The sequence below is a fragment of the Lathamus discolor genome, chromosome 4, assembly GCF_037157495.1.
Source record: "Lathamus discolor isolate bLatDis1 chromosome 4, bLatDis1.hap1, whole genome shotgun sequence".
NCBI classification, from domain to species: Eukaryota; Metazoa; Chordata; class Aves; order Psittaciformes; family Psittacidae; genus Lathamus; species Lathamus discolor.
In genome coordinates this window covers 34,928,654-34,956,358 of record NC_088887.1, presented here as the reverse complement: position 1 = coordinate 34,956,358, position 27,705 = coordinate 34,928,654, and the positions used below count along the sequence as shown (strand labels likewise).

Below are 27,705 nucleotides of genomic sequence, written 5' to 3'. Positions count from 1 at the left end.
TGGTGTCTGACGGCACAGGGGGAAAAAAGCTACTATGTCACCCCTGCGTTCTGGGACCTGCTGTTAAAATTGAATGGCAATAGCTGCTCACGTAGTACCTGAAATACTAAGCAAATGTGCTGGTCCAGGATGTTTCCTGGCATCCAGCAAGGGTTTTAGTGAATACTTGGCTGCAACTTAAAACAGCATGAAAACTCATAAGGATTTTCCTCTGACCTAACTCATGACTAGAGAACAAGTCACATTTTAGCAGCAGAGTGAGCAAAACCCTCCAGCTCACTCCCTATAAAGCAGTACTGCAGTAGAGATGAAGAAAGAAACCACCTGGGACTGAGGAAGGTGAGGAGGGGGGATCAGGGAAAGCAGAGTGGAAGGGAAAAATGGAGGGAGGAATGAAAGGAGGAATGCAGAGAGGGAGGAGACAAATCTGTATGTTGTTAGAAATAGCATTTGTCAATTCCATATAGATGTAATAACTCCGAAAGACCCAATTAAGGCAATGGAAATGCAGAAGCAGTAATGCAGAGATGAATCATCTGACCTAAAATAGAGGGAATGATGAAACACATAAGGGAAGAAAGTGTATCATTTTAGTTTTAGCAGCAAAATAATTCCAGGTATAATTTTACAAAAATGTTTGGCCAGTAGAAACCAAAAGACAGTGTCGGTTACTACAGCTTTATCCAGGTACAGCAGAGAACTTTTATCTATTACAAGCTATTGTTTAAAATTGACATGTCTCAGACACAAAAGCTGGGCAGCACCCAGAGCACCACGCATGCCAGCCAGTTTCCAAGAGTGACACCATCAATTAAGGGTACAAAATAAAATGAAGATCAATTTATCAGCTTTTTAAAATAGGACGTCAAATACATTGTGAATTACAGAATCCCCTCTCACTTTGCCTTCTGCAGGACAGCACTGCACTAATAAATAAAATGAGAACACAGCGCAGCTCTCATCGCAGTATAGGTCTGCAGCAGTTATGAAGCAATGGGGAAAAGTTTCCAGTGTAGACTGCCCATGCATATTCCCAGAACTTTTACAGCTCTAATTTAAATGAAAAACTGTCAGCTGAAGGGGGGGGAGGCTGGACACACCATATCGAGGCAGCTGAGCAGCCTGCCAGAGGAGAGGACAGAATTTCTGTTCCACATCACACATTTCTGCAGATTCCTGGGAACAAATACACCCCTTCAGTAACTCCAGAGTCCATTGACAAGATTGCAGGGGTCAGATTTCTCAACCACTGATGTCAGGATTTAAGACTAGCTCTAAATCACTCAAACCTATCCTCTCCTCCAGCCTGAAAAATGCTAATCTCTCCTGCCACTGTGCCAGGTTCCAGCAGCAGTTCCCCTGTATGTCATCCAGGCAGCATGCACTCGCTGCCTTTTCCCAGTTCGGCTATCTCCATTGTCCACATACAAAGGGAAATTTATATTTTCACCAGGTTCTCTCCAACAAGGAAATTTCCCTTTCATATTTAAAGACAACTTTAACACTACTTTGTGCTAGTTTGGAAATAGCAGGAGACATTAAGAGGAGAAAGGAGAGCCACATAAACACAATAGATAGGTCCTTCCATGCCAGTTTTGAGACTCTTGCTATTTTCTGTGCTTTAATTAGCCATCTGGTAAGTGCCATCATCTTTTAACCCAGCATCAAAATATACCTGCATAAGCATAAAGCCAATTTCAACCTAATGGCCAATGTCCACTTAAGATTTCTCTGGAGCTAAGCCATCGGGTATCATAGCTCATCAAATGTCTTCTATGTGCAATACAGACAATAATAGTTTAGACATACAAATATCACAAAGTACAAAACCAAAAACCAGCTTAAAGCCAGATTTGTCTGCACAGCTTTATCCTCTTTACAATGATTGTCTTTAGCTTCTTGATTTGTGCAGAAAAACTGCAGATACTCAGCTGTTTGTAACATACCACAAGGAGTTATAACACTGAGGCTTCACTGCACTCTGCCCAGAAGTCTACATTACTTACGAGGTGGAAGTCCACAGCTGCATTAAAACTGATGTTTAGATACAGTGCACCAAGGCACATGTAGCCCACTTGCACCATCATATAACCCCAGCTCAGGCTGAAGTCCTCCTTGCTATCATTTCCATCTCACTGACCCCTGCTCTAACTTTAATGCCAAGTGAGGACTCTTGACAAGAGACCTGCTGCTTAGGTAGCTGTATAGGAACCTCCCTTAGGTCTTCAAACTTTGATCAAAACTTTGGGTAGTCTTCCCATTAAAAAGAGTTTTCTTGTAAAAAATGGTGGGGTTTTTTCCCTCCAAAAGGCCCATGATGACACTACAGGAGATGCTGCAAGAAGTAATCAGACTGAATCCAGCAAACCAACCAGTGTGGCTTATGTGTGCGATTTTACCAATGGAGTTGTTTTCAACCAGAAACACTTGCCCTCCAGTTCTCCAGTACAAATTCCAGTTGTATTGGTCACACATGGTCTACAGCTATGATCTCTGCCAACATAACTAAGAGAATGACATTAGTGAAAGCAACGCTTATACAACTGAGAGAGGGGAAGCCAGCTGTGTAATGGCATAGCCAAACTTTGCCTCTTCCTATTTAGCAAAGTGGCACGTATATATAGCACTGTGTAACCACACGTACCTACCAAATTCCTGGAATACAATATATTAGAACCAGCTAGGCCCTAAGCAAGATGCTTGTACTGGAGAGGCAATCAGCCTCTCTGTTGTCCATGCATATCTGGTTCATATATAATGAATTGCCACAGGGAACTGGGGGGGGGGAAGGGAGTTAACTTGACAAAAAAGCAAGTCAGGTGAAAAGGCCTCTTCCAGAGCACTGTTTCTGTACTTCAGCACTGTAAAGCAACATCTACTAAATAGATCCCCATTCTGTTTTAGGTCTGAACCCATCATGCACAGAATGTAATCTGACAGTATAGAACTGACAATAATAAATTCAGTCAGTAGCCTGAACATAAAGCCGTAATTCAGCGTCTTGGTTATTTTTGCTGTGCCACTTGAACTTTCTACCCAATAACGGATAAATCACCACTGAGATGACATCAGTAAGGCTGCATATGCCATAGAAATGTAAAAGTTGACCCATGGCTTTACAGGGCAGTATTTCTGTATTCACTGCCTGAAAGTAGGTTTCAGCTCCTCATCCCAAACTGTGGGCCTGTCTTTATAGCCACAGAAAGGCGTAAGAATAAACTTAAAGCCATTATAAATTGCATCATCTCCTTGAAATACCTATTTTGTAGTCTTGGAATCAGCATGTTAGTCTCATATATGAAATTACTAAAGTTACACAACAGCACCCTCAGGTATAGTACCTGCAGAAACAAAAAACTCAGCTTTTTTGACTGCAAAACCAAAAAAATGCCACCTAGAAATAACATTTCTGGCACTATTTGATGAATCAGAGAAATGTAGACACAGTTTTTCAGCAAGCCAATAGGTTTATTTCCTAACTGTTGCATTTTTGTACTTGATGAGACCTTACCACAAATCACCTCTAACATTCAGATACAATCTTCTGACAAGAAAAATAATCTACATGACATACACTTTGGGTAGTCTTCCTTCTTCCTTCTTCCAGCATCTTAGCAAAGCATGAACACAAATGAACTTGCTGCAATGCTGAAAATTTTATCCATCTTTGCATAATCTCTAACCCCAGCAGATTGTTGTTTGAGGCCAAACTGTCTGACTGATACTGAGGAATGAAAGCATCAAGCTGACTTTTACAATATACCACAGCACTAGCAGCTCTTTGGTGCTCTCTGTGATTCACTTATATAAACCTTCTAGAGAACTAAGGCTACAATCACACTGCTTTCTGCCAAGAAAGTCGCTCCCTAAAGCCACATTTTCAGGAAAACAGGATGATAAACGTATCTATTGTACTGACGTGAAATTTTGCACAATCATCCCATTTGTTTTTCCTGAAAATAAACGTTGCTAAACATGAACAAAAGCCTGAGCCTTCCTTTTTTTATAATAAGCACAAGACACTTCATCTTCCTTTGCTCTTCCTTACTTGGAGTTAGCGTACAGACAGTATCCTAGTATATACTTGCCCTATCATCTGTCTTTCCATTTGCTTTTTCCTTCTTTACATGCAGTTTGTCTCAAATGAAAGGCCAGGATGTACACACTGGTTAAGTAGGAAATCAAAGCCACTATTTTAACATTGGCTCACACACTTCCACTGTAATCAGAATACTGAGGATTTTATTTTTAGAAGACTTAGACATTGAACTCCAGCTGAAGTTAATCAGAGCTGTGAAAACTGATAACATGAAATTGTGCCCTGTCTGCTGCACTGTGTCAGATTTTGTATTTAAGTTGCTCCTGCAGCTTTTTATCAACATCTTTTTAAGTACCCATGAATGGCTTACTAGTTGCAAATGAAAATACATTATTCTTTTAAACAATGATAGTGTCATGACCATCTGCCTGTTTAAAGAACATGTGCCTTAACAACTGCAGCATATTTTTCTCTGAATCATTGTCTGACCTGTGGAACTATCACCTGTTTAAGTTGGTACCTATTTACTACTATGTAGTAATATTGCCCTAGAAAACTGCTATCAAGCTTGTCGTGTCTGGCAGCATTTATCTCAAACTATCCGAGCCGTTCAGCATGTGAATTCTGAGTGGAAAATATTAACTAGATTGTGCTATTTGCAGAAGAATGAGGGTGACAACTAAAAAAAATATTGAGACTTGGCACTTAGAAACAGCAATACCAGGAATTAGAAGAGTTTTACATTATAGTGTGCCACAGTTATTTTCCTGGTAAGAAATTTAAACCTTCAGAGTCTTGTCTGTGTACTTTGTTTCACACTGGTTATGGGAACACAGTGATTTTTGTAACACTCCCATAGTGTACCTAACTGCCTGGTTGTCTCACTGAATACTGGCAAGTACTTTTGTAACAAGTGAGAGGTTTTAGGTAGAAAAAGTGAGATTTTGTTCTACCTGCTAGCATGCATTATGGGAGGTTACATGCGAACATATTATGAAAAGAAAAACACAAAAACTGAGGCACCCTTTTCCACGCACAGCTGTCAGCAATCAGAAACCGGTAGAAAATTCTTATGTTTTGGCAAGTCATTAAGTTTTGGCAGATTATTTGGAATCAAAGCTAGACCTTCAGTGTTTCCAGAAAGACTGACTGCATTCACCAGTAGCTGAAAGGAACTGGTTCATTCAAGTGTCTTCTGCGATCACAAGTGACAACACTTCATCTCTTGGAAGTTCCGGGACAGAAGCTGGTATCTGATGGCAGCCGTATCATGTCCTGAAGCATTAGCATTTGCTCCACTGGTAAGATTTTCAAGGTCAGCTGAGAGACAAGGCAGTTTCTTAGAGATTAATTATCTCCTTCTGCAATATGTCCTTGGCAACAGTAATTCCAGAGTTTTCAGTGGGAAACAAGTCAGACATAACTCTCTGTCCCTTGGGTACTGCATTCCTGTTGTTACAGCAGCTGTGGGAGAACCCTAGGCTTTGAAAAGCCATGCTGCTGATGAAGAGGGGATGCAGCAGCAGCACATATTCCTAAAGCTATCAAAGAACAGAATGGACCCCTCTGTATGGACACAAGGCTCAAAGAAAATTTACCAAGATGAAAAATTCTAACATCTGTACCTAACCAAGGTTCTCCAATCAAAACAAAGCAAAATTAGCCAGCATGGCATTCCTTCTGAGGTGTGTTTCTTCTTTAATCTATCTCCTTTCCCAAAACCAATTTTTTTTTCTGTCAAGCCTTCCTGTTAACACAGGAGTGCACCAAGGTATCTGAGACACTTCCAAGGCTCTGTAAAATAACCTGATGTCATTAGCTCTAAATTAATCACAAAAAAGTCTAAATATTCACTGAGAAATTTTTAGGGGTCTATACATCAAAAAGGGCTGAAACTACAAATCTAGAAAGACAGCCTAGCTTCAGGATATGACTTCACTCCTATTATTTTTATAACAAAAATGAAACAAACGTTAGCATGAAAAGAAAAATAAACTGTCCAGAGTACAAAACTTGGACCTATAGTACAATAGTTGTACCACAAAAATAGTAAATTCTCACATATACAACCAATGCAAGTGGTTTAGTATTTTCTAATACTGCACATTTTCTCACAAAATCCATGTCTATTAATTCATATTTTTAAATATGCTTTAAAAGCTTGCTTTACATTCCACATTTTGCAGGGGTTTAGCCTTTAACAAAATTCCAGTGATTAAGCTTGTTGGCAAGTATGATCAAAAGTTGATCTGAGTAGCTACTGGATACTGCGAATGGAACAAACCTTATACTCAACAAACATGCATCTGGTAATAACAGCTGCAACTGCACTCATAGAAATGAAAAATACATCAAACTCAGCACTCCATCAGAGCATTTAAAATTAGAAATGTTTGGGAAAAAAAATGTTCATAAACAAGCTATTCTTGAAGAACAAGAAAGTATTCAAATAATGTGAATGGCGTATTTGACAAAATTAACCTACTTAAAGAAAACTTAAACCCCAAACAATTCTATAGCATTAATTCCTTGCCTAGATTTCATCAGAATCAAGGAAAATCTGCTTTACAGGGAATTAAGGCATCCATACAACTTGAATAGTATCAAGTCAGGCCCCACTATGGAATATAGTCAGACTAAGTCTTCTGTCCCTTCGGAATACAAAACCTTTCAGAATTATGCTTAAAACTATCTCAAATCATCTGCTTAAGAACTACAGAGAGTACCTGCTATCTGTTGCCAGTATTACACAAGCCCGTGCATGGGCTCCTTTCTTACACGTGTACTTTCACTATGGAAACTGACAAATTAAAAATACTGATAACAAATAACTGTGCAGTAAGACACACTTATACACCTGTGTGTGCGTACACCTTAAAGGGCAGTTTTTTTCAGCAGGGTAATTCCAGTACAGAGGTTCTCCATCTGTCACATGGGCCCTTTTGGAGAAGTGCAGACAAGAAAATAATTATGCAAGGGCAGTTTGTTTCTGCTTGGCTGAGAAACAACTGAGTGCATATGAAAAAAAGTCAGCAGGGCCCTGCTGGATTTATGAGCTCAGGTTAGTTTCAGAAGTGCTTCACTAACAGCATGGGCAGTGTCTCTATAAACTGGTTATGCAAACATATCCAACTGCTTTCCTTCTTGTTTGTTCCCATTAGCATTGTAGGTCCTGTTGTTCCTCTGGAACACAGCTGTCTGTGTTTCTGCACAACAAACACAATCATGGAACTACTCTAGGTGAAATCAAGCGGCTTGCTTCGTGCTGGCTCATCACACAGCCACACTCATAGAATCATTGCATGGTTTGGGTTGGAAAGTACCTTAAAGATCATCCAGTTCCAACCCCCTGCCACAGGCAGGGAGACCTTCTATTAGACCAGGTTGCTCGAAGCCCCGTCCAACCTGGCCTTGAACACTGTCAAGGATGGGACAGCCACAACTTCCTTGGGCAATCTGTTCCAGTGCGTCACCACTCTCACAGTAAAGAATTCTTTCCTAATACTCAACCTACGTCTCCCCTGCTTAAGTTTGAACCCATTACCCCGTGCTGGAACAGAAGCAGCAGTGGTGCAAACCTGTGACTGAACAACCCCACTGCCTTTAGAGGCAGTTGGCAAAACCACCAAAAGAGCCAGTAATGACAAAAAAATATACCTGGAGAAGGGAGAGGAATGGGACCCACTGAGGAACATCACTACTGTTGCTGCCATTGCTGTTGGCAACAAAAATGTGGCAAAGATGTTTAAAGGCAGCATTAAACACATTACACAGATTCTAGTAGCTGCTTCAGAGCATTTGTAACTTAGGTGGAACATCTAAAAGCCCACTTTGAAAACGCACATGCGTTCATAATGCAGATTAACGTTAATCTCTAAAATTTGATTCATACTTAATGAAAAGATAATGGGACAGATTATCCTTCAACAAAAACAAGGGAAATCTTGTAATTCTAAATTCTATTTTAATATTTGTATTTCAGCACATAAAGCCCTATTCAGGTATTTAACTCAAAGTGGGTAATATCAAATGAGAAGCAAGCCTGAAGGGATGATAACGTCCATTATAAATCCTCAAATCACATCAAGACGAATCAGCACAGCAGTTACAAAAGGTCCATCAGGGCCCCTACTAATTCCAGGGAACAGTGGACTGGCCTGGAAGGCAAGATGCCACGTGCGTGCCAGTGGGCACAGTGCTTCTTCATATACTGAGCTGGGCCTTCACCTCCTGCATTTTAGAAACACATGGATTAGAATTATTAAAAAATAAACAAAACCAAACCAAAACAAACAAAAACCCCAAATCAAATCAACGACCCCCACCCGCAAAAAAAATAAATAAAAAATCAAAACCACCCAAAAAACCCTTCCAAACCCACACCATATGAGGCTCTTAAATTAGGTGCACCGGGTTTCCCCCTGCAGCCCCCACCCGCAGCACACAGGGTCCAGGCCAAGGAGGGGGGGGGCACGGGTTACCACAGCAGCACCCTACCGAACCCGACTGCCACCCGCCCCACAAGGGGGACACTGGGCCCTGCCACTCCGTGTGTGTCCTCCCCCCCCGCCTCAGTCTCCCTCCCGCAGGGGAGGTGGGGAAGCGGGTGTGGGCGGCAGCCGGAGACGCGCTCGGGGACTCCAGGCGTTAAGTCACGGTCCCCGCCACGCGGCGCCGATGGCCCATGAGCCCGTGTGAGGGCTCCCGCCCGTCCGGTACCTCTCGGGGGAGCAGGCGGCGGGTGAAGGGAATCCCTCGTACCCGTCTAACTCCCCGTTAGCCTTCCCCGCCGCCGCGCCTAGCGCGACGGCTCCTCCACACCCCACCCCCCCCGCCCCTCCGCCGCTCCCCCACCGGCCAATCGGAGCGCCGCGCACGTGACGAGCGTTCCCTTCGATGACCTCATCCCTGGTGTGGGATGACGTCAAATTCAAGATGGATGGAATCACGGCGGCGGCGGCGGCGGCAGCAGCGCGCGCGGGCTGAGCCGTGAGGAGGAGGAGGAGGCGCCGTCAGGGGGGCAGCAGGGGTGGGGCGCGGACGGCGGCGGAGAGGGTGAGTAACGGCCGCGCGCCGCGCCCGCTCCGGGGGCTGCCCGCGCCGCGCGGGGCTGCCCGTGTACAAAGGCGTCTTTTCCTGACGTAACGCTGAGGTGGTGGTTTTTTTACCTCCCCTCCCCCCTCACCGAGCGGGGCTGCGGGCCCCGAGCCGCGCCGCGCGCATGCGTCGGTTACGAAACGCCTCCCGCTCGCCTCCCCCCCCCACTCCCCACCGCCCCCCGCGCATGCTCCCTGCTCATTGAGGAAGCGGCGGGTGTCCGCCGCCGCCGGCCGCATAAGGCTCGCTGGGGGCTGCCTTCTGCGCATGCTCCGGCTGCCCGTCGCGCGCGTGTGGCGCACACCCTCTCTCCTTCCTCCGCCCCTTTCCCTCCCTGCTCGGCCGGAATCCCGCGCAACTGCGCCGGCGCGGCTGGGGGGGGGGGGGCGCCTGCGGTCGTGCTCTCACTTTGCGCGCATGTGCGGCGGTGTCCTTGCCGGGCGCGGGATTCCGCGCAACTGCGCCTGCGCGCCGCTCGGGCTTGGGTGGGGTGGCGGGAAGGCAGTGGCCGTGCGCCCGCCCGCTGGTGTCGTCACCCCCCTGCCCACCTCTACCTGCGCGGGCGGGAGGGTGGCGCCGCCGCCGCCTCACGGGGAGGGTGCCCGGCCCCGCCGCCCCGCGGCGGCTGCGTGAGGAGCCGCCGGGACGCGGCGCCGCGGAGGCTGCCGGCGCTTCCGCCTGTGGGGCTGCCCTCGGGCAGGTGCCGGCTCCGGGCTTGGGCTGTGAAACATGGCAGAGGAGCCAGGGGGGCTGCGTCTCGGTGCTGTAGGTCCTCCCCGGTGTGTCTTGAAGGGAGAGCCGCGCTAGCCTGCGCGTTTCAGGGCGGAAAGCATCCCAGCAAGGCTCCTGCGGCGTATAAGTACATGCAGGTATTAAAGTGTAGCTTGACTAGTCCAAGTGCTCTTTGGCTGTGTTAGTCATGAGGAAAAAGTGTATCTCGTAATCTTAGCGGGAAAGTCCTTCCTCTGGACTGCACAGCAGCATGTGCTGTGCCTCTGCGAGAAAGCTGTGGGAGCTGTTTGACCTGGCCACAGCTGTCAGAGAAGTCCAGACTGTCACTGTATGTCCAGATTGGACGCAGCTCATATGAAGTACCGAACGGCAGGAAAACTTCAAGGAGTTGTTACTGAGGCAGGAAATACTGTGGAATCTCATTCTGTCCTGAGTAAGCTCTTAATAATGAAATGGCACTTGTTTTAAAAGCTGTTTGTTTTTTTCGGTTGTAGTGGGAGTTACAGTGGGAGTAAGCAGTAGGTAGGCTGCAGGTATAAGAAGAGATTGTGGTGAATTCCATACGGTGAGGATCTTGTAGTTTATAGTTAATATTAGATAAAAGCTCATATGAATATAGATTTTTTTTTAGTGTATTTTTTACAAAACAAGGTTTTCAATACTAAATGAGGGGTAGTAGATGTGTATTACAGGTAAATCTACTGCTTTTTGTTTGTGTTGCCTGAATGCTGCCAGTTACAGTGTTCTGTTCTGACTTTGCACTAACTGACAAACCAACTGCTTTGACTAAAATTTTCCACCAGGGTTATGGTGATGTTCTTAAGGGGAAGTTTTGAGCAAACTTTAGCAACTGTTTTTTATAAACCTTGTTGGCAAAAACCACAAATTATGTGGCCATCTTTGTGGTGGAAGGGCATCTGACAGAAATTTTATTATCCACATGCTGTATGGTTGTAATCTCATAAGAAAACGTTTGGTTTACCTGTAGGGAGCCCAGACATCTAAAGATGCTGCGAACATCTAAGGAGCTGTCTGTCATTTGCATGTTCTCAGCAGGGACTTTCAGGGAGATGTCACAAATGACAACCTGTGGAGTTTTCAGCTACAACGATGTGTGCCAAACCAGAATTTATCATGGGGTTCTCCAGCTGTGAGCTCCCCTGTGCCCACTGGAGTGAAGATGACCCCTTGGGAGCAGAACTGAGAATGAGTGATCATATTTTTCGCTCTCAGTGGTATTCTTGCTCCTCCACTAATTTCAATATTGCCTTGTGATCCCAAACAGGATTGAAGTCATAATGAGTTAGGTGCTTTTTTTTAATGCATAAGGTAACTTATCCTTTAGTATCTATTATCACTTTTTTTATGTAAAAAGAGGCAATAGATTCTAAGTTCCTGAAGTCCTTTTGGCATTCTACCTTTAATTGTACACCAGTGTGATGTATGTTGATATTTGCGCTTCCTTTTCCTAGTGTGTAGGTTCCTGGTGGCAGGGTGATACTTAGTCAGGTGACTCAAATTCAGCATGCTTCTCAGTCTGAGAACACTGGAGATCACTAGAAGCTTGATATCGCTAAGAGATTGGGGTTTGTGAGCTCATGTTTTTGTCTGTGATGCTAGAGAATACTGATATCCAGAGAGTTAAATAGTTGGTGCTGTGATCTTCATAGTAGTGCTGACTACACTTTCCTTAAAATTAGAGGCATGCTGATGTTTGGGTTTAAAGGACAACTCTACAGGAAGCCGTGAGCTTTTTTTACCATATTGAGGTTGTTTCTTTTTGAACTTCAGTAGCTGTGAAGCAGATACCATAAAAATAACATCAAGTAATTTCCCATAACAGTAGTCAAGATTTTGACAGTTGTTTTATCTGAGAAATAGTGATAAGTATGGTCTATGAACACGTGTAGACTTCCAGGGTGAAGGAAGGAGGAGCTGGGAGAGGAAGTTGGGCTGTAACCACCATATGGTTCGTACTGCACTGGGAGGTACTATGCCCTGAGTCAGACACCACAGTTGCAGCTATTTCCAGCTCTCATTAAAAGAAATTATCAACTTCTGAGCAAGTGAGCTGTTTCATAATGAACTCTACTATGTTTAATGATCTGTGATGCTTGGTAGGGAAGAAAAAGAAATCTTGAGAGGCAGCAAAATCTTTTGTTGCACGTGGAAACACTGCAGTATGCCCTGCTTTAAAATGTATGTTCTGTGCAAAGGGATTTGCTTTCCCCAAATATTTATAGTATAGATTTAATATTAGTCTATGTACTGTATTTTTTTCTTCTTTTTTTCTTAATGATAATATGTAAGACAACAGTTCTCTTACATTTTCTTTCATTCAGCAGTGAAATAAAAAAGTAACAATCTGTTGCCTTTGATTATTGGCTACTTTATATATTATGTTGTTCCAGAATAGTTTGGGCATATTTTATGAGCAGGAAAGGAAATGTTACGCAGCAGTTCCACCTTTCTAAACTAATTTTGCCTGCACCACTACCACCATCAGTTCAGCAGCCTTACAGACTATCAAAATAAAATTTTATCCCCTAGTCCTGATTGTTGAGGGGTTTTTCTCTCTGAGATTTAGTGAACACACCTCTGTTGTACAAAACCTTTCGTACGATCTGTGATGAAAAGGCATGGAAAAATCCTTTGGCCAAATAATTTCAAAAAAATGTTGTAATGCTTTGTCCTGTCATAGTAATTTATATACAATTAAATTGCAGTCTTGAGGAAAGGAAGAAGTATTTTCCCTTTTTTTGTCTCAGAGCATTAATGTCCTTATCCATGGTTTGTCCTACATCAGCACTGTAACAGTGTGAGTAATCTTTAGGTTGCAGTTCATTCTCAGTAATCTTTTTTTGGTAAGTTGTGGTGAGCACAGAGACAGTTCTTACATGGGGAACAGCGGATGTCTTTGCCACTCCTCACTCCCCATCCCTCTGTTCCACTGCTTTCCCCCCACCATTGTGTGGCTCATGCACAGACCGGCACCAAGCCTGACACCAAAGTACACTAGAACTAGGATTGTGCCACTATTCTCAGTGGAGCGGGTGCCCACGAGCTAAGAAGCATTAAAGGTACTTCGGGGTGAACTATTTGGTGTTCTGGTCTGAATACATTTGTGAGTATCTTCACAGAATCTTTTAAAAATTGTGTACTCGGATAGTAAATATGCCTCACAAAAGTCCTTTTGAAGTAAGAAACATGGGAGGAAAAGCAGCAGAAATACAGTGGTTTCTAATCACTGTTTGCCACAATGTAATTTACCTGTCAGGTAATTCCAAAAGGAATTGGTTTAATTTGTGCCAGGGTATAACTCTAAGTACAGTCTTTCAGCTATTGAGGTAAATATGGCCAAATTCCCTGGAAGTTCAGTAAGAACAGGACCAGCTCCTTTCTCATAAATACTTTTGAGGAATAAAGTGTTCTTGTTCATGGAGGGGGATTTTTAATTATATATTTTAAGGTATGTGAGACGTTTCCTGCCTCCAAACGCACGTGGACTTTGAATAAGCTGAAAATCTTCCATGTGCTATTCATGTCCTTATAAATCTCTTATGTAAAACCCATGTAAAATTGCTGTTGTCTTTCCCCTTTTGCAGTATCGTCTTCCCAGTATCTTGCCCATAATTACTACTGGCTGAATGGAGGTGATGGCTGAATGGCGTTTTCTTTGGATCCCTACAGTGGGTGGAAGATACCTGCGTTCCCTGAATCTTAGGTTTCTCACTTGGCAATTTTTAGGCTCAGGTTTTATATTAGTTTTGCATGTTTCTGAGTAAGTGCATGACTTTTCCCCCAATCCCTTGTTTTCTTACAGGAATCTTAGCGTAAACACAATTCTGTTGATAGAAAAGTACCTTATAGCCATATAATTGGCTTCTCTTCCAATCTAAAATATACTTTGCCTGTACAAAGCATCTCTATATTAATAGAAATGTGCCCACAAGTAGAGCTTGTCATTTTCACTATACCAGCAAAATCAAAAGCAGTATGTAGACAAGAGTTTATTGTGAATTGGGACAGTTAAACAGGGAAAAAGTGGCTTATATAGTAAAGCAGATGATGGAATATTATTCAGTTTGGTAAGTGTATCTCAGCATAACCAGAAAAATAATAAAGTCAACCTGGAGAAAGAATATATGTGTATATGTTTGGTGTGTGTCTCCCCGTCTTCAAATTCTCAATTGCATGTATCTCTTACCAAAAAGTCATATGAAATATTTCTGGGGATGAGGTTTTTTGTAGGTGTTTATGTTGTATAGCCATCAAGCCTTTTGGGCTTGCCACATCGGAGACTAATGGCAATGTTATGAAACTCAGGAGAATGAAACCTGAAGGGATTTTTAGCGAAAGGTATTTTTTTAAGTTTCTTAGTCCCTTGATTTAGTTTACAGAAATTTGGATGATGAGTTAGACACCTTTCAGTTGAGGCACTGAGGCTAAGCATAAATACTTTATCAAACTGTGTTTGCTGTGTTTTAATCTTCATGGACTCTTTCAAGAAGAACCAGAAAAGCTCACAGCGAGCGCACATTCCTGCCCTCTCCCTTACATCTAGTGGCTGTGCGATCCTGCAGCCGGCTGGATCAGTTTGCTGATCTGACAACAAGCTAGTCCTTCCCTGGTGGGGGAGGAGAGATGAATTACTCCTTGCAGGAGCAATCCCTGGTTAGGTTAGACTGAGAGTAAAATGACATTGCACTCTTAGCTGCCGCTTGTTTATAAACAAGAGTAAGGACCAGTGGAACTTTGTGGTGCTGCTCTGACATCTTGTAGTTTGCTGCAAGTTGGAAGGAGCTGTTTTGAGTGTCAATTCGCAGAACTAAGGGTACTGAGTGTGAAAAGTAGCCTCTAATTTCGAAGATAATTTCTTAGGATAACTGTTAATTCTGTGTCTCTAGTGGGGGGCAAAATAGAGGGACTGCACAATATTACAGAATTTCTTCCTTTGCGCTCTAAATTTCTGCTCCTTTCTGTGTGAAGGATGAATGGTTGAAAATTAATACATCAATTTCACAAGCTAGCAAATACATTATTTATCTGATTTTATGCCTGTCTTCATACCAGTGTCTCCTTGCTGATGACCCATTGGAAAAGAAAGAAAATCTGTCTTCATGGAGAAAGTTTGCAGTATTATCTGCAATAAAAACAGTGATAGCCATTTAAATCATATTTAGAAAGACTGAATCCCCAAACTTGCAATGAGAGATTACTCAAATATTTGGTTAGAAAAAGATCATACAAGTGCAAACAATCTTGCTCTGCAGGTTTGGAGCTTTCACATATAGCTTTTGGGGATGTGTAGCAGGGAGTGTGTGTAAATATATATACATGGACCATAGGAGAGTATCTGTGTTGCCAAGGCTGTTGATGGGAGAAGAGGCATTTGATAAACTGCTGTCAAACTGACATAATAAAATCCAACATATGATCCTTGAGTAGAAGTTTAAGCAGTGTAGGTTCCTTTTGTATCTGAACTCATGGTGAGTAATGGAACATTTTTTTCCCCTGTTGTGTCTGAAGCAGCATGTGAATTGTCAGAGCCTTCAAATCCTGTGCAAATCACTCACAACTGAGTGCAATATTCCCGCCTTACATGGGGATACACCAGGAAGTCACTTGTGTTTCCTGACTGACTCTTATAATCCATGTTTCTTTGTGTTTTTCAGTGGGTTTGCTCCCACCACGCTTCTTGTGTACGTTATCTCTGTTGAAACCCCTGTTCAGTCCCCAATCTTGCCAGTATCTTCTGTGTTTCCTCCTCCTTCCTTGTATTCTCTGCTTCTAGCTGCAGATTCTTACAGCCCTGGTGCCTCCTTGCTGTGGCGTTGCATCTCATTAAGTGTTTCAGGTTCTCACTGCCACCCCCAACATGCTGTTAACACAGCTTTAGCTGACAGCTATGTTGCTGTAATGGAAGTCAGCAGGCAACATCAACATCTTATTTCAGTCGCTTGTGTATTTGTAAGTGCAAGTTGTTATGCTGAAATTGTTCACATAAATACCTGCCTAATTCTACCAGTAAGATTTCAGCATCAGTCACTTCATTGCTTCTTAAGGTCAAGTTTCAGATGGGCAGAGCTGACTGAACCGAACCACTTGCTGACAAAGAATGGGTAGGTTCTTGTCTTCTTTTGCTGCAACTCTGGTGCTTATCTGACCTCTCAGTGAGCTAGTTAAGCTCCTAACCAATAAAATAGCAAAAAGATCTAAAAAGCTGGATTGATTTTGTTTGTTTCCTGCTTCACTTTAGGGAGCTGAACCAACTTACTGGGAGGGCAAATGAGCAGCAGAGATGGTGAAAGGAAGAGAAGGGTACCACAGGGCTGGGAGGATGACGTGATAGTAAGGGATGGAGGAGAGGAAGGGGAAGTACCACTTCAAAAGCAGGTGTATGTTGAAGATCAGTAAGATGCTGGGCCAAAGATTACGCTTTTTTACTCTTTGCTTGTGAAGAGCAATTTCTTTTTGTCAGAAATAGTAGAATTGTCTTTTTCTATCCTTGTTCAAAACCAAAATAAAATAATCTTGCACCAAATTTGGTACTTAGGTTTCTGAAATCTCATTTGCTGAGATCAGTAGAGAGGGCTGTTGAAGACTGATACTAAAATCTCTTCTTGGCTTCATGAAGGAAGGCTGCATTGCTCCAGCTGAACTCGCCCTTCTTGGGTCTAGACTCTTGCTGTCGCTATTCCTCCTGAGGACCAGCAGCTGCTGGTGTGTGGCACCTGAACACAGACAATGGGAGATTTTTCTGTTTGCTCCTACTGTTTCCTTGATGTCACCCATACATCATTGAATTGAAGAGGAAAAAGCTTTGTTTCCAGTGAGTAGCAAAGACGGCTGGAAAAAAATGGTTGGAGAGAATAGAAGCAGATTATCTGGAGGAAAGACCTTAGGTAGTTAATGGCAAAATAATCTTTGGCTGAGGAAGTATGAGTCCTCAAACACCTGTAATCACATCTAGTATTCAAGAGACTGCCATAGTTCTGTTGTCTGCAGATAACAGGCTAGGCACACCTTTTGTGTCCGGCTGAGCACAGGGAGCCAAGCATTGACTGTGAAGACAAACTTGCAAGGAGTTCTTGTCTTCCCGTGGCTGCTCTGCTACCACCATTTGCTGCCTCTTCAGTTATGCCAATGCAATTGTTCTTGAGATTGTGGTTTAATGTAAAAATTGACCAGCATTGGAAAAGAAACAGTATTTGGGTTTTTTACTTATTGTCTGATCTGCAGTGTAAAACATGCCTGCAAATATTTGTACTGGCAGAGCTGAAGGACTGAACTGCAGTGTGCAGTCTTTGATCAACTTTGTTATTGAAAAGTGTTCATATAGTAAAATTCTAATTCAGTGTACATTTGCTGTGGTAGTCTTTGGGGTTTTTTTGTATCTAAGTATTTCAGGCTTTCAGTTGATCTGTGTAAACATCTTAAAATGTTTCCGCAAACCAGTTCTGGTTTGGTTCTTGAAGTGTCATAGCTTGTTTTATTTCTGACTGTTACATTTAAAGGCTGTTCAGCTGAAAGTCAGACACTTGAATTAGGAAATTCCAGGATTAATGCTGCCTTTGCAGGATTAATTTGGTCCCTTGCCATTTGTGTATGTTGCAGCCTTGGTTACTGTTAAAGTGACAGAGTTATATTGTACAAAAGAGTTCTGCCTCCCTCACCTCACAGAAGAGACTGCTCTGAGAATGAAAGGGAGGATTGTAGTGGGATGCTTATCCCTGTCTTACTTAATGTAATAAATTGAAGGTGTTCTGTGAATAAAAAGGAGAATGTGGAAGAAGGATGTGTGACTTGGATTCTGCTCTAGACCTGCAGACTTTACACCTGTCTCTACTAATAGCATTACTGGTTTATGATGGACTGTTGTAAGGAACACATAATAATTACATGGTGTTTACTCTGTGAGTGTCTTACACAAAACACAAGGCCTGGGTAAAGCAGATTAAAATGAAATATTTTCAAATATTTCAAAACATTTGACTAATATATTCCTTTCCTACTGTGTTCTTGAAGTATGGCTTCTGTTGGATGTCGCTATAATACTGCTTCAGCTCAAGTTTCTTTCATAAGCGTACCATTCATCTGTTACCTCCATATCCTATGCTACAACTTGCATCCCAGATGAATCATTTCTCAATAACACTGATTTAGGTTTCGATCACTTACTTGCATCCATTAGTTGTAAGATTTACCACCCTCATTAATCAAAGGGTTATAGCTTCTTAATATTGTTTTTTATTGTCAGTTTTCCGTGTGAGCTGATGAATAGCGGCATACATCATGTATAAATTATAAACTAAAGAGTAGCTTCTCAAATCAGCTGTGAAAGAAGAGAATTGCTTCAATCAGACACATCACTGGATTGTTTTACTACCACCATGGAGGAAGATAGTGTAAAATTCTTAAAGGTTAATTTGAACAGAATTGTAACAGCATCCATGAGAAAAGAAAATTGGATATTGCTGATTTCTCCATGTCTGTGCATGCATACAGATAATACGAATTTAAAGCTGTGTCCCAGAAGTTCATGGTTTAAACCAACTTAAAACCTCAGTCTCTTCTTTTGTTAAGATCTAATCAGGAGCAGTGTACTGAGTTACTGCGACATCCTGCAGTAAGGAGCAGGTTGTGTTTTGAAGCATATGGAAATGGAGATTTCTGTACTGCAGTTTAATTTGTGCTTATTGTACTCTTGGATGCATCCGAGGATAACTGTTCCTCAACTTTATGGGTTGTGGGCTTAAAGTGCTCTTATTTTAATGAATAAAACAGAGTTCAGTTGTCTGATTGCTTTTAATATAGAATAAAGCAATGCAGGGATACTTCAGTTATAATTGTGTCATTTCCAAGAAACCACATCCTGTCAGTGCAGTTTTAAGTGACATATTTGATAGCTAGAAGTATATATTAACAATACTTATTAAGCATAAGCAAACATGATGAATGAATCTAGATTACAGACAATAACCCTGCTTCCTTCTGCCTTCCCAGTATTGCTCTTTCCATCATCCTATTAAAAATGATAACAAAATCCTGTTAATTTGTTTAGTCAGCAGGAAACTGACAGGGTTACTTAACCTCAGAAAGGTGGCTTGGCGTAACTGAACTTTAGATACCTGATTCAAAGAGTTTATCAATGTAGTTGTCAAGATAGATCTTCATAAAGCTAAAGCTGAGAAGATGATAGTGAAAGGATCGAACTGTTCCATCATGTGGACAGATGTATTGCTGGAAGAGAACACAGTCCACCAGTTAGTTAGGTGTAGTATTTTTGTTGTAAAATGAGTATTTATCACCGCATTTGAAAGCGGGCACATGAAGTGGTTCTTCTCATGCCTGTGGTAACAGTTTTATTCTAATTCCCATAGCTTTCCTCCAGACAAGATGCTTTCTTCAGCACTGTTGATGTTGGGTTAGCCAGTTTATGAAATACAGAGGGATTAGGTGTGTTTAGTCTCTAACAACAGTTCACAGGAGCCAACCTACAACTTCTTTTTTGTTGTTCTTTTTCAGAAACATCAGAATCATGGAGGGGCTCTTGCATTACATAAATCCAGCGCATGCCATTTCACTTCTAAGCACACTGAATGAGGAGCGTCTAAAGGGACAGCTGTGTGATGTTGTTCTCATTGTAGGAGATCAGAAATTTCGAGCTCATAAAAACGTTCTGGCTGCCAGCAGTGAATACTTCCAGACTCTGTTCACAAATAAGGAGAATGAGTCTCAGTCAGTGTTTCAACTTGACTTTTGTGAGCCAGATGCTTTTGATAATGTGTTAAACTACATTTATTCTTCATCCTTGTTCATTGAGAAAGGCAGTCTTGCAGCTGTGCAAGAACTGGGCTACAGTCTTGGAATATCCTTTCTTACAAACATTGTTTCTAAGAGTCCTCAAGCTCCTTTTCCTGCTTGCCCTATGAAAAAAATACTGTATCAAGATGAAGATGAAAGTAGTTCTCAGAAGAGAAGTGTCATTGTCTGTCAGAATAGAATTGAAGCACAAGTGAAAGGTATAAATCAAACACAACATGATTTAAGCCATACTTCTAAACCTTCATCCTCTGTTGCTGTCAAAACTGGCAGTAGACCACAAGTAACAAAACCAGCTGAAACCCTTCACAACTTGTCACTGACTGAAAGGAGATGGCTGAAAGAAGGTCCTGTGAGCTATACCAAGGTTCATGAGACTTCTGGAACTGTGGAGGATCAGAGCAGAGGTGGTTTACTGAAAAGGAACACAGTACTTCCTCAAATGCCTTTAGCAGAAAAAGAAAGTGCAAGCGATGAACCAGGAAGCAGTGGTCAGCTTTTAAGAGGAAAGGCTACAGAGATGTCATTAAAAAGATCGCGCCCACCAGTCTTGTCTCTGCGTGGTACATCAGAATCTACATTTTTGTTGCGAGAGCCAGGAAAAGGAAGTTGTCAAGGTGAAGACAGGAATTTGCTATACTACTCAAAGTTAGGGCTAGTAATCCCATCTAGTGGATCTCGTCCAGAAAACCAAAGTATTGACAGAAGTGGGCCACTTGTAAAAAGTCTCCTTCGAAGATCACTGTCCATGGACAGCCAGGTTCCCATTTACTCACCTTCTGTTGACCTAAAACCTTCACAGGTATCATCGTCCTCCTCACCGGGAACTAATGATTCCCAGAAGACATTTAATGTTGTATCTCAAAAGTCATCCTTGAAAGAGTCATCAGAGAAATTAGTCGTAGATGAAAAACCACAGGTAATACACCCACATCGCCTTAGGTCTTTCAGTGCCTCTCAGTCAACTGATAGGGAGGTTGCTTCTCCTCTCACAGAGGTGCGAATAAAAACTGAACCTAGCAGTCCACTTTCAGATCCTGCTGAAATAATAAGAGTTACAGTGGGTGATGCTTCAGCATTGGCAAATAAAGACTTTTCTTTTAAAGCTGAGGATGATCATAAGGAACCAAGTAGCCTTCCAGCAAAAAGGAGATTTCAAGCGGATAGAACAATACCATTCAAGAAACTGAAGGCAGATGAGCAGGGTTCTCCTGGGTCAGAAGATAACTTTGAGGAAGGCTCAAGCCCTATGCACCTTGATGCTGATTTTCCTGATTCTGATGTCAGTAAAGATGAATACAGTGAGTTGGAAGAAGCAAGACCAAATAAAAAATTTAAATGCAAGCACTGCCTTAAAATTTTCAGGTCAACAGCAGGTCTTCATCGTCATGTTAACATGTATCATAATCCAGAGAAGCCCTATGCTTGTGACATATGCCACAAGAGATTTCACACAAATTTCAAAGTGTGGACGCACTGCCAGACGCAACATGGAATTGTGAAGAATCCCTCACCAGCTTCCAGTTCGCATGCTGTTTTGGATGAAAAATTCCAAAGAAAACTGATTGATATAGTGAGAGAGAGAGAAATTAAGAAGGCTCTAATCGTTAAACTAAGGCGTGGCAAGCAAGGTTTTCAGGGACAGTCTGCTTCACAAGCACAACAAGTCATCAAAAGGAATTTAAGATCGAGAACCAAAGGAGCCTATATCTGTACCTATTGTGGGAAAGCGTTTCGTTTCCTCTCACAATTTAAGCAGCACATAAAAATGCACCCAGGGGAGAAACCAATTGGAGGAAATAAGGCTCTTAAGCAGAAAGATCATATTCATATTGAAAATCCAGTAGAAAACAAAGAGGTTTATCAGTGCCGTCTTTGCAATGCTAAGCTCTCTTCACTTATTGAACAGGGAAATCATGAGCGACTCTGTAGAAATGCTACTGTCTGTCCTTACTGCAGCCTTAGATTTTCTTCTCCAGAGCTGAAGCATGAGCATGAAAGCAAGTGTGAATACAAGAAGCTTACTTGTCTTGAGTGTATGCGTACCTTTAAGTCATCCTTTAGTATTTGGCGTCATCAAGTTGAAGTTCATAATCAAAACACAATGGCTCCATCAGAGAACTTTTCTTTACCTATCCTGGATCACAATGGTGAAATAACTAGTTCATCAAGATTGCCTCCTCAGGCGGAATCCCATAAAATGAACAATTTTGTTACTGCAAAGGAAGATGGTGTGTTCAGTGATTCATCAGAACAAATAAATTTTGATTCTGAAGATTCCTCGTGCCTACCTGAAGACCTGAGTGTTTCCAAGCAGTTTAAAATTCAGATCAAAGAAGAGCCTGCAGATGATATAGAGGATGAGGTCACTGAAACGAGCAGGGAGCCGAAGGAAGTAGTTTCCAACAAAGATGCTGGTTTGTGGCCCTGTGAAAAGTGTGGGAAGATTTTCACTGTACGCAAACAGCTGGAGCGTCACCAAGAGCTCTTATGCTCTGTGAAGCCATTTATTTGTCACGTGTGTAACAAGGCCTTCCGAACCAACTTCCGGCTGTGGAGTCACTTCCAGTCTCATATGTCACAGGCCGCGGAGGAGTCCACAAATAAGGAGCCTGAGATATGTCCACCAGCTAATTCTCCATCACCCCCACCCTTACCTCCCCCCCCACCCCTCCCCAAAATCCAGCCTTTGGAGCCTGATAGTCCAACAGGCTTATCTGAAAGCTCCACTACTACTGAAAAATTGTTTGTACCACAGGAGTCAGATACGCTCTTCTATCATGCTCCACCACTCTCAGCAATCACTTTCAAAAGACAATACATGTGCAAACTCTGTCATAGGACTTTCAAGACTGCTTTTAGTCTTTGGAGCCATGAACAGACACACAATTAGCTTTAACAGATAAGTTTAAGAGCTGGTTCATTGGAGGCTGTATTCAGGATCTCAGATGTATGCCATAGAAACTAGAAATTCAAGAGGATCAAAGTGACAACAAGGATGATGAAAAATTTGGAATTTGTGATGCTGCTTGGATTTGAAGATTAAGGTAAACTAACTTGGTTAGTAGCTAGAAAGCAGAGTAATTTAAAATACTGTGGTCTGGGATCTAACAGTAACAGAATGATTTTTATTTCATTTAACGCTGAAATGCGATCACACCTGGATTGTATGCATGGATCTTCATCCTGTGATGTTGGTGTGTGCGTGTGTATTATATATAAAGTTATATATTAAATGAAAGAGTAACAACAATTTGGAGTCTAACTGTGAGTTTATAGTAGTGAAATACTGTAACCAACTTCATTATTTTATTTTCTTTTTAAGAAATCAACACATGAGCTCCATATAAATACTTGCCATGCACTTGCAGTTAGGGAGGAATTGGATGGAGTGTCTTGCTGTATTGACTTAGGTCTTAGAAACCTTTAGCAATAACAAAGAAACCTCAAGTTTGAGTAATCCTTATGTTATTGGATACAAATGTTTGATATTTTAAGGGAACATAGGATTGTTTTTTTTTTTGTTATATGGAACTTGTGCAAATTAAAATAGAAAGTCAGCAATATTATTACTAAGATTTTATATAAAAAGTAGCAGCAAGCCTGCTTTCAGCCATTTAATTATATGTTTCTAAGGAAAATTGGGTGGGAGGGTGTACTTTACTTTCTATAATGTCCAAAGACTAATTTACTATAGATACTTTGGTAGTTGAAGTTGTATTAACAGCCATCATAATGCAAATGGTACTGTTTATAGTATGAAATAAGATTGAATGGATGTCAGACAAGTTTCATAATTTTGTTTCCGCTATTTGTACAACTGTTTGTAATTCTAACTACAAAGGAATGTATAACTATTAAATCAAAAAAAGAGAGCTCATTAAGGGACAGAAGATGAGTTCTGTTCTTACACAGAGTAATAAGCTTGGCCATGAGTACGAAGATATGTTTTAATATAAACTAAAAATGTAAATATTTATATAGACACCTGTATAAATGAAGAAGTATGTATTTGAAATTTGTATTAAGCATACATATCCAGCTCAAAGCAGAGGAAAAAGCATCACACTACAATCACTGCATTTTATGAATACAATGCATAGAATATTTCTTTCTGACGCTTTCTATCATGTGTGATACTGTGTTGCAGTTTTCTGATTTGTTGAAAATCATGGTAATTATGGGATGCAGGTATTCTGTGTGGTTCCGTTATTTTACCTCAAATCAACTGGAGCGTTTAGTATGAGATCATTGATATTTACCAGAAGCTATAGTAAGGGTCCAAAATTATTCTGTAAGTAAAAGAAATGTTTACCCAGAAGTAGGTGGGAAACTAACGGTGAAAATTTCTTCTACTAGAATTTAAACTTGGTGGAGTGGTGATGAATTAAAGTGAACGTAAATGATGCAAACAGTGTTTATGATCCTGACCAACTTTACCCTGTGTGGGTTGGGAGAAGGGATTTGCATTCCACACTACATACTCTGAGTCCAGTCTGTGTTTGCTGAAAGCAACAGGATTTTGGTCATGAGTTCCAGGGGAAGCAGGAAAGAATCTTTAATTTCAGCATCTCAAGTAAGAAGAATTGCAAGCTGATACCAAGATTTAGCAAAATCAAGCACAAATGTAACTCCTAAGAATCTGAGGATGCGAATCCTTAGTTAGGCACATGCAGGAGGAGATTCTTTTCTCAGTGAAAGCCCAAGTGTATCAGAGCACACAGTTTTTTATCATTATTTTTCCTGTAAGTTAAATTTAAAAGAATTGGCTCAGGATGGACCCCTAATGTTTTTTCAGCTACCGAAATATTGCAATGTTGCTTTCAAGTCTCTTCTGTTTCGTTTTTGTTTAAAATTGTTACTGAGCACTTCTAATAGTCACGTGTTGTTCTTTTTTTTTTTGTCTTCTTTCAGGCAAATTATACCTGAATATGATTACGCTAATTTGTTAGAATATCAGTTAAACTCTTTTGGTGACATTGCAATTAAAACAAGGTACTTGTTTAATAGTGACATTTCTAGTTACAGACTTTTTTATTTCACCTAATTAAGACTAAATCTCTTTCTTACCAGAAATAATTTCAGAACAAGTTTATTGCACTTCACCTGGTTTAATAAAATCAGAAAAACATAAAGCTTCCCTCAGTATCCTTTAAATGCATTTAAGAAATCTGTGCATATAAAATATAATCATGGTGGGTTTTTTTAATGGTTCCTAAGTTTTCACCAATGATTCCTCTACACAACAGTCTGCAAATTTATATGTAGCCTTTAAAAATCGGTGTGCTTTCTGAAGGAAGATGGCAGCTAGGTCAGCTGTGTCATAATCATCTAACTTCCAACTGGAATTCTGCTATGTAATACAAGGATAAATTTCACACACTTAAATGAAAAGCTTGTGCAACAGCTTTGAAGGAACCTTGACGTTTTTCCTGGTACACTATGTGTTATAAAAAGATACATAAAATATTTTGGTCGAAGTAGCCTCTTTCTAAGCGTTTGGGGTTTGGGGTTTTTTTGTTTGAAATTTTTTTGAGCTGTGTGGGTTGGTTTTGTTGTGTTTTTTTTTTTAACTCAGTCCCTGTTGTTTAATAAAGGAATTCAGGATCTCTGAAGTTTAAATAGGAGATATTTATATAGCAGTTGTGGTTTTCTATTAGCTTTTATACAGTATCTTAAAAAGCCCTTGATAGAAGTGTTTATTTTGGAGGATACCGAATAAATATGCTTCCACTTATATAACTTTAATATATGTTTTAAAACTTAAATTATGGAAAAAAATGTTAGTTGCTTGTTTATAAATAAAGGTCTTTTGAAGAGTGTCTAGTTTGGCCTCAGCCAAAATAAAAGGCAAATTTATTGATACAAAAGCCTGTCTTCATCATATTTTGTTTAATATTTTAGCTGTGTGCTAAAGTGACACAAAGTTAGAGGTCTTGTTAAATATAAAAAATGGTTTGCTTCTTTTCTTAAATTTTGTGACAGGAATGTGCAGATGTTTTAATATATAGATTAGAATCTTTAATTATTCATTTTTTTGCTATTTTTATAATCTGTCAGATAAATCTCAGAGGACTATCCTGCTTCAGTAGAAATACAGTGGAAACATTTTTTGCATTTAAGAGGAGCAGGGTTGAGCCATGAAACATATTTTGATTTGGGTTTTTTTTTTCTTTTCAGGCACCGTTTTGGCAAAGTGTCCAAGCCTGTGGTTAAGTTCCTTTAAGATCAGTCTTAATTTTTTTAAAGCATGTGCTTAAGCTCTTTGGTAAATAGGGACCATGATCAACCTTGAAAGAGCAATGGCAGAAAATAGGTACAGAACCAAAAGTTCTAAGTTAATTTTCCTCTACCTACAGACTGCACCTACAGCTAGGGTATAGTTCTGTAGTTTTATAAAAACAAAGGACATGAACCAGTAATGATAGTCTTTACTTTGGGGGGATTTTTTTGTAAGGGGGAGTGAAACATCCTCTGACCGTTAATTGGGCAGATAACCTGCTGAAGCAGTGGGTGACACTAGAATTTGTCTTATGTATTCCAGAAGGGAGATGTAGCCTTATCCATGAACCAAAACACAGCTCTAAAAGTCTTTTTTCCTGCATTTCCTGTTTAGGCAGGCCTTTTAGTGACATCCAGTAGATATTTTTTTTTTGTCTGATGTTTGTTTTTCCCCAAGTAAGACACGCAGGTTTGGTCTGAAGCTACACATACTCTTTGTTTCCAAGCTTCCAGTGGTAAAACTAGAAGTTACTCACATGCGATAAGGACAGACTATGCCTAACTTTTTGGCACCAAACAGTGAGGGTGCAAATATCTGGCATGAGCCTGTAATCTGGCAGGTGCCTGTACTGTTTAATGAAATTGTTTACATTTTCCTACTAGAAGATTTAGATAAAAATCAAAGCAAGCTTAAGGGTTTGGGGTTTGTTTGGGTTTTCTTAATGTTACTGTTAATGAGTCAGTGTTAAAAACTTTGTTGTTGTTTTTGTTGAACACAGCCTAATAGTATTTTTTTAATGTCATTGATTCTTGTTTATTTAAAATGACTTGTGGAAAACTGTACTATAACTGTTGTATATAAAGGGACACTATCAAGAGAAAGGTTGTATACAGTAAATGTACTTATCTGTATTAAGAATACTTGATATTAATAAAATCAAAGAATTTAAAACCAGGAATTGAGGCATAACGAGCTGCTTTGGCATCCTCAATTGTTGCAAGGATGTCTGAAAAATATATCTGAATTCTGTGGGTTGAACTTATTTTCCATGTTGCTTTTTCTCTCGCTATTCCAGAATAAAGGACTCAATCCATTTTTTGCTTTTCTGGTTCCTCAGCCATACAGATTACCTTTTAAAGACGCAAGCTTCCCACTATTGCAGCAGCATCTTTAATTAAAATAAGTACATAAAACCAGAACAAACTATCTTTTGCAATGTAACATGCAAAATACATATAAAGTGCACATTTTAAGGCTTATTCTTGACAGTGTCCCTTTAAAAAAAAAAAAAAAAGCCAGGAAAATGGGATCACTTTTAGTGCTTGGGTACAGAGGAATAGTTTCTTACAGTTTCTAGAAATTTGAATTACCCAATATATTTGCTATGGAGTTTTCCAGTTACACAAAATCACTTGTCATTTTAAAGGATTATAGAGGTAAGACAGAAGAAGCTGGTTTTATAATCCTGTATACCTTACAGTCATTCTATATCCGTTCAATACCTGAGGATGGCTTTTTACTTTTTTTAGGACTGAGACTTAATAGCTTAGGGTAACTTTTTCTTTAATGTAATGTAAATCCATTGCTGCTTTGTACAACTTTTTCTACTGTGTGTTTTCTTTACTTAGATCTTGACTAAGAAATGTTGGCGCCCAATAAACTTACACTTTGTTTCTTTTGAATTACTGTGTCTTATACTGGAATCTCTTGGCAAAGTGTGATGTTATTGTACATACCATTGTGTCTGCGGGATGGGAATTTTGTTTATAAAAGAACATCTTTTGATCTA

The 27,705-nt window shown here is 40.7% G+C and overlaps 1 protein-coding gene and 1 long non-coding RNA gene across 5 annotated transcripts; one reads left to right on the top strand and one right to left on the bottom strand.

The window, feature by feature from the left end:
- Positions 1 to 3,447: 3,447 nt before the first annotated feature.
- LOC136013315 (uncharacterized) lies at positions 3,448 to 9,251 on the bottom strand. Its single transcript, XR_010612220.1, has 2 exons — positions 8,894 to 9,251; positions 3,448 to 8,269 (listed from the first exon to the last, which is right to left on the bottom strand). It is a non-coding gene; the product is annotated as an uncharacterized LOC136013315 (long non-coding RNA).
- ZBTB21 (zinc finger and BTB domain containing 21) lies at positions 8,943 to 27,705 on the top strand. 4 transcript variants are annotated; one of them, XM_065677013.1, is made up of 2 exons: positions 8,943 to 9,094; positions 19,397 to 27,705. In XM_065677013.1, the coding sequence occupies exon 2, from the start codon at positions 19,410 to 19,412 to the stop codon at positions 22,584 to 22,586; it is 3,177 nt and encodes a 1,058-aa protein (XP_065533085.1). In that variant the 5' UTR covers positions 8,943 to 9,094; positions 19,397 to 19,409; the 3' UTR covers positions 22,587 to 27,705. The 4 variants fall into 4 exon arrangements, 3 of the variants coding, with proteins under 3 accessions (XP_065533085.1, XP_065533086.1, XP_065533087.1); XR_010612219.1 differs by lacking the exons at positions 8,943 to 9,094; positions 19,397 to 27,705 and adding exons at positions 9,612 to 10,005; positions 13,474 to 14,010; XM_065677014.1 differs by lacking the exon at positions 8,943 to 9,094 and adding an exon at positions 9,621 to 10,005.

What these genes read in the sequence shown, in the direction of transcription:
- ZBTB21 (XM_065677013.1), top strand. Translation starts at nt 19,410, where the DNA reads ATGGAGGGGCTCTTGCATTACATAAATCCAGCGCATGCCATTTCACTT.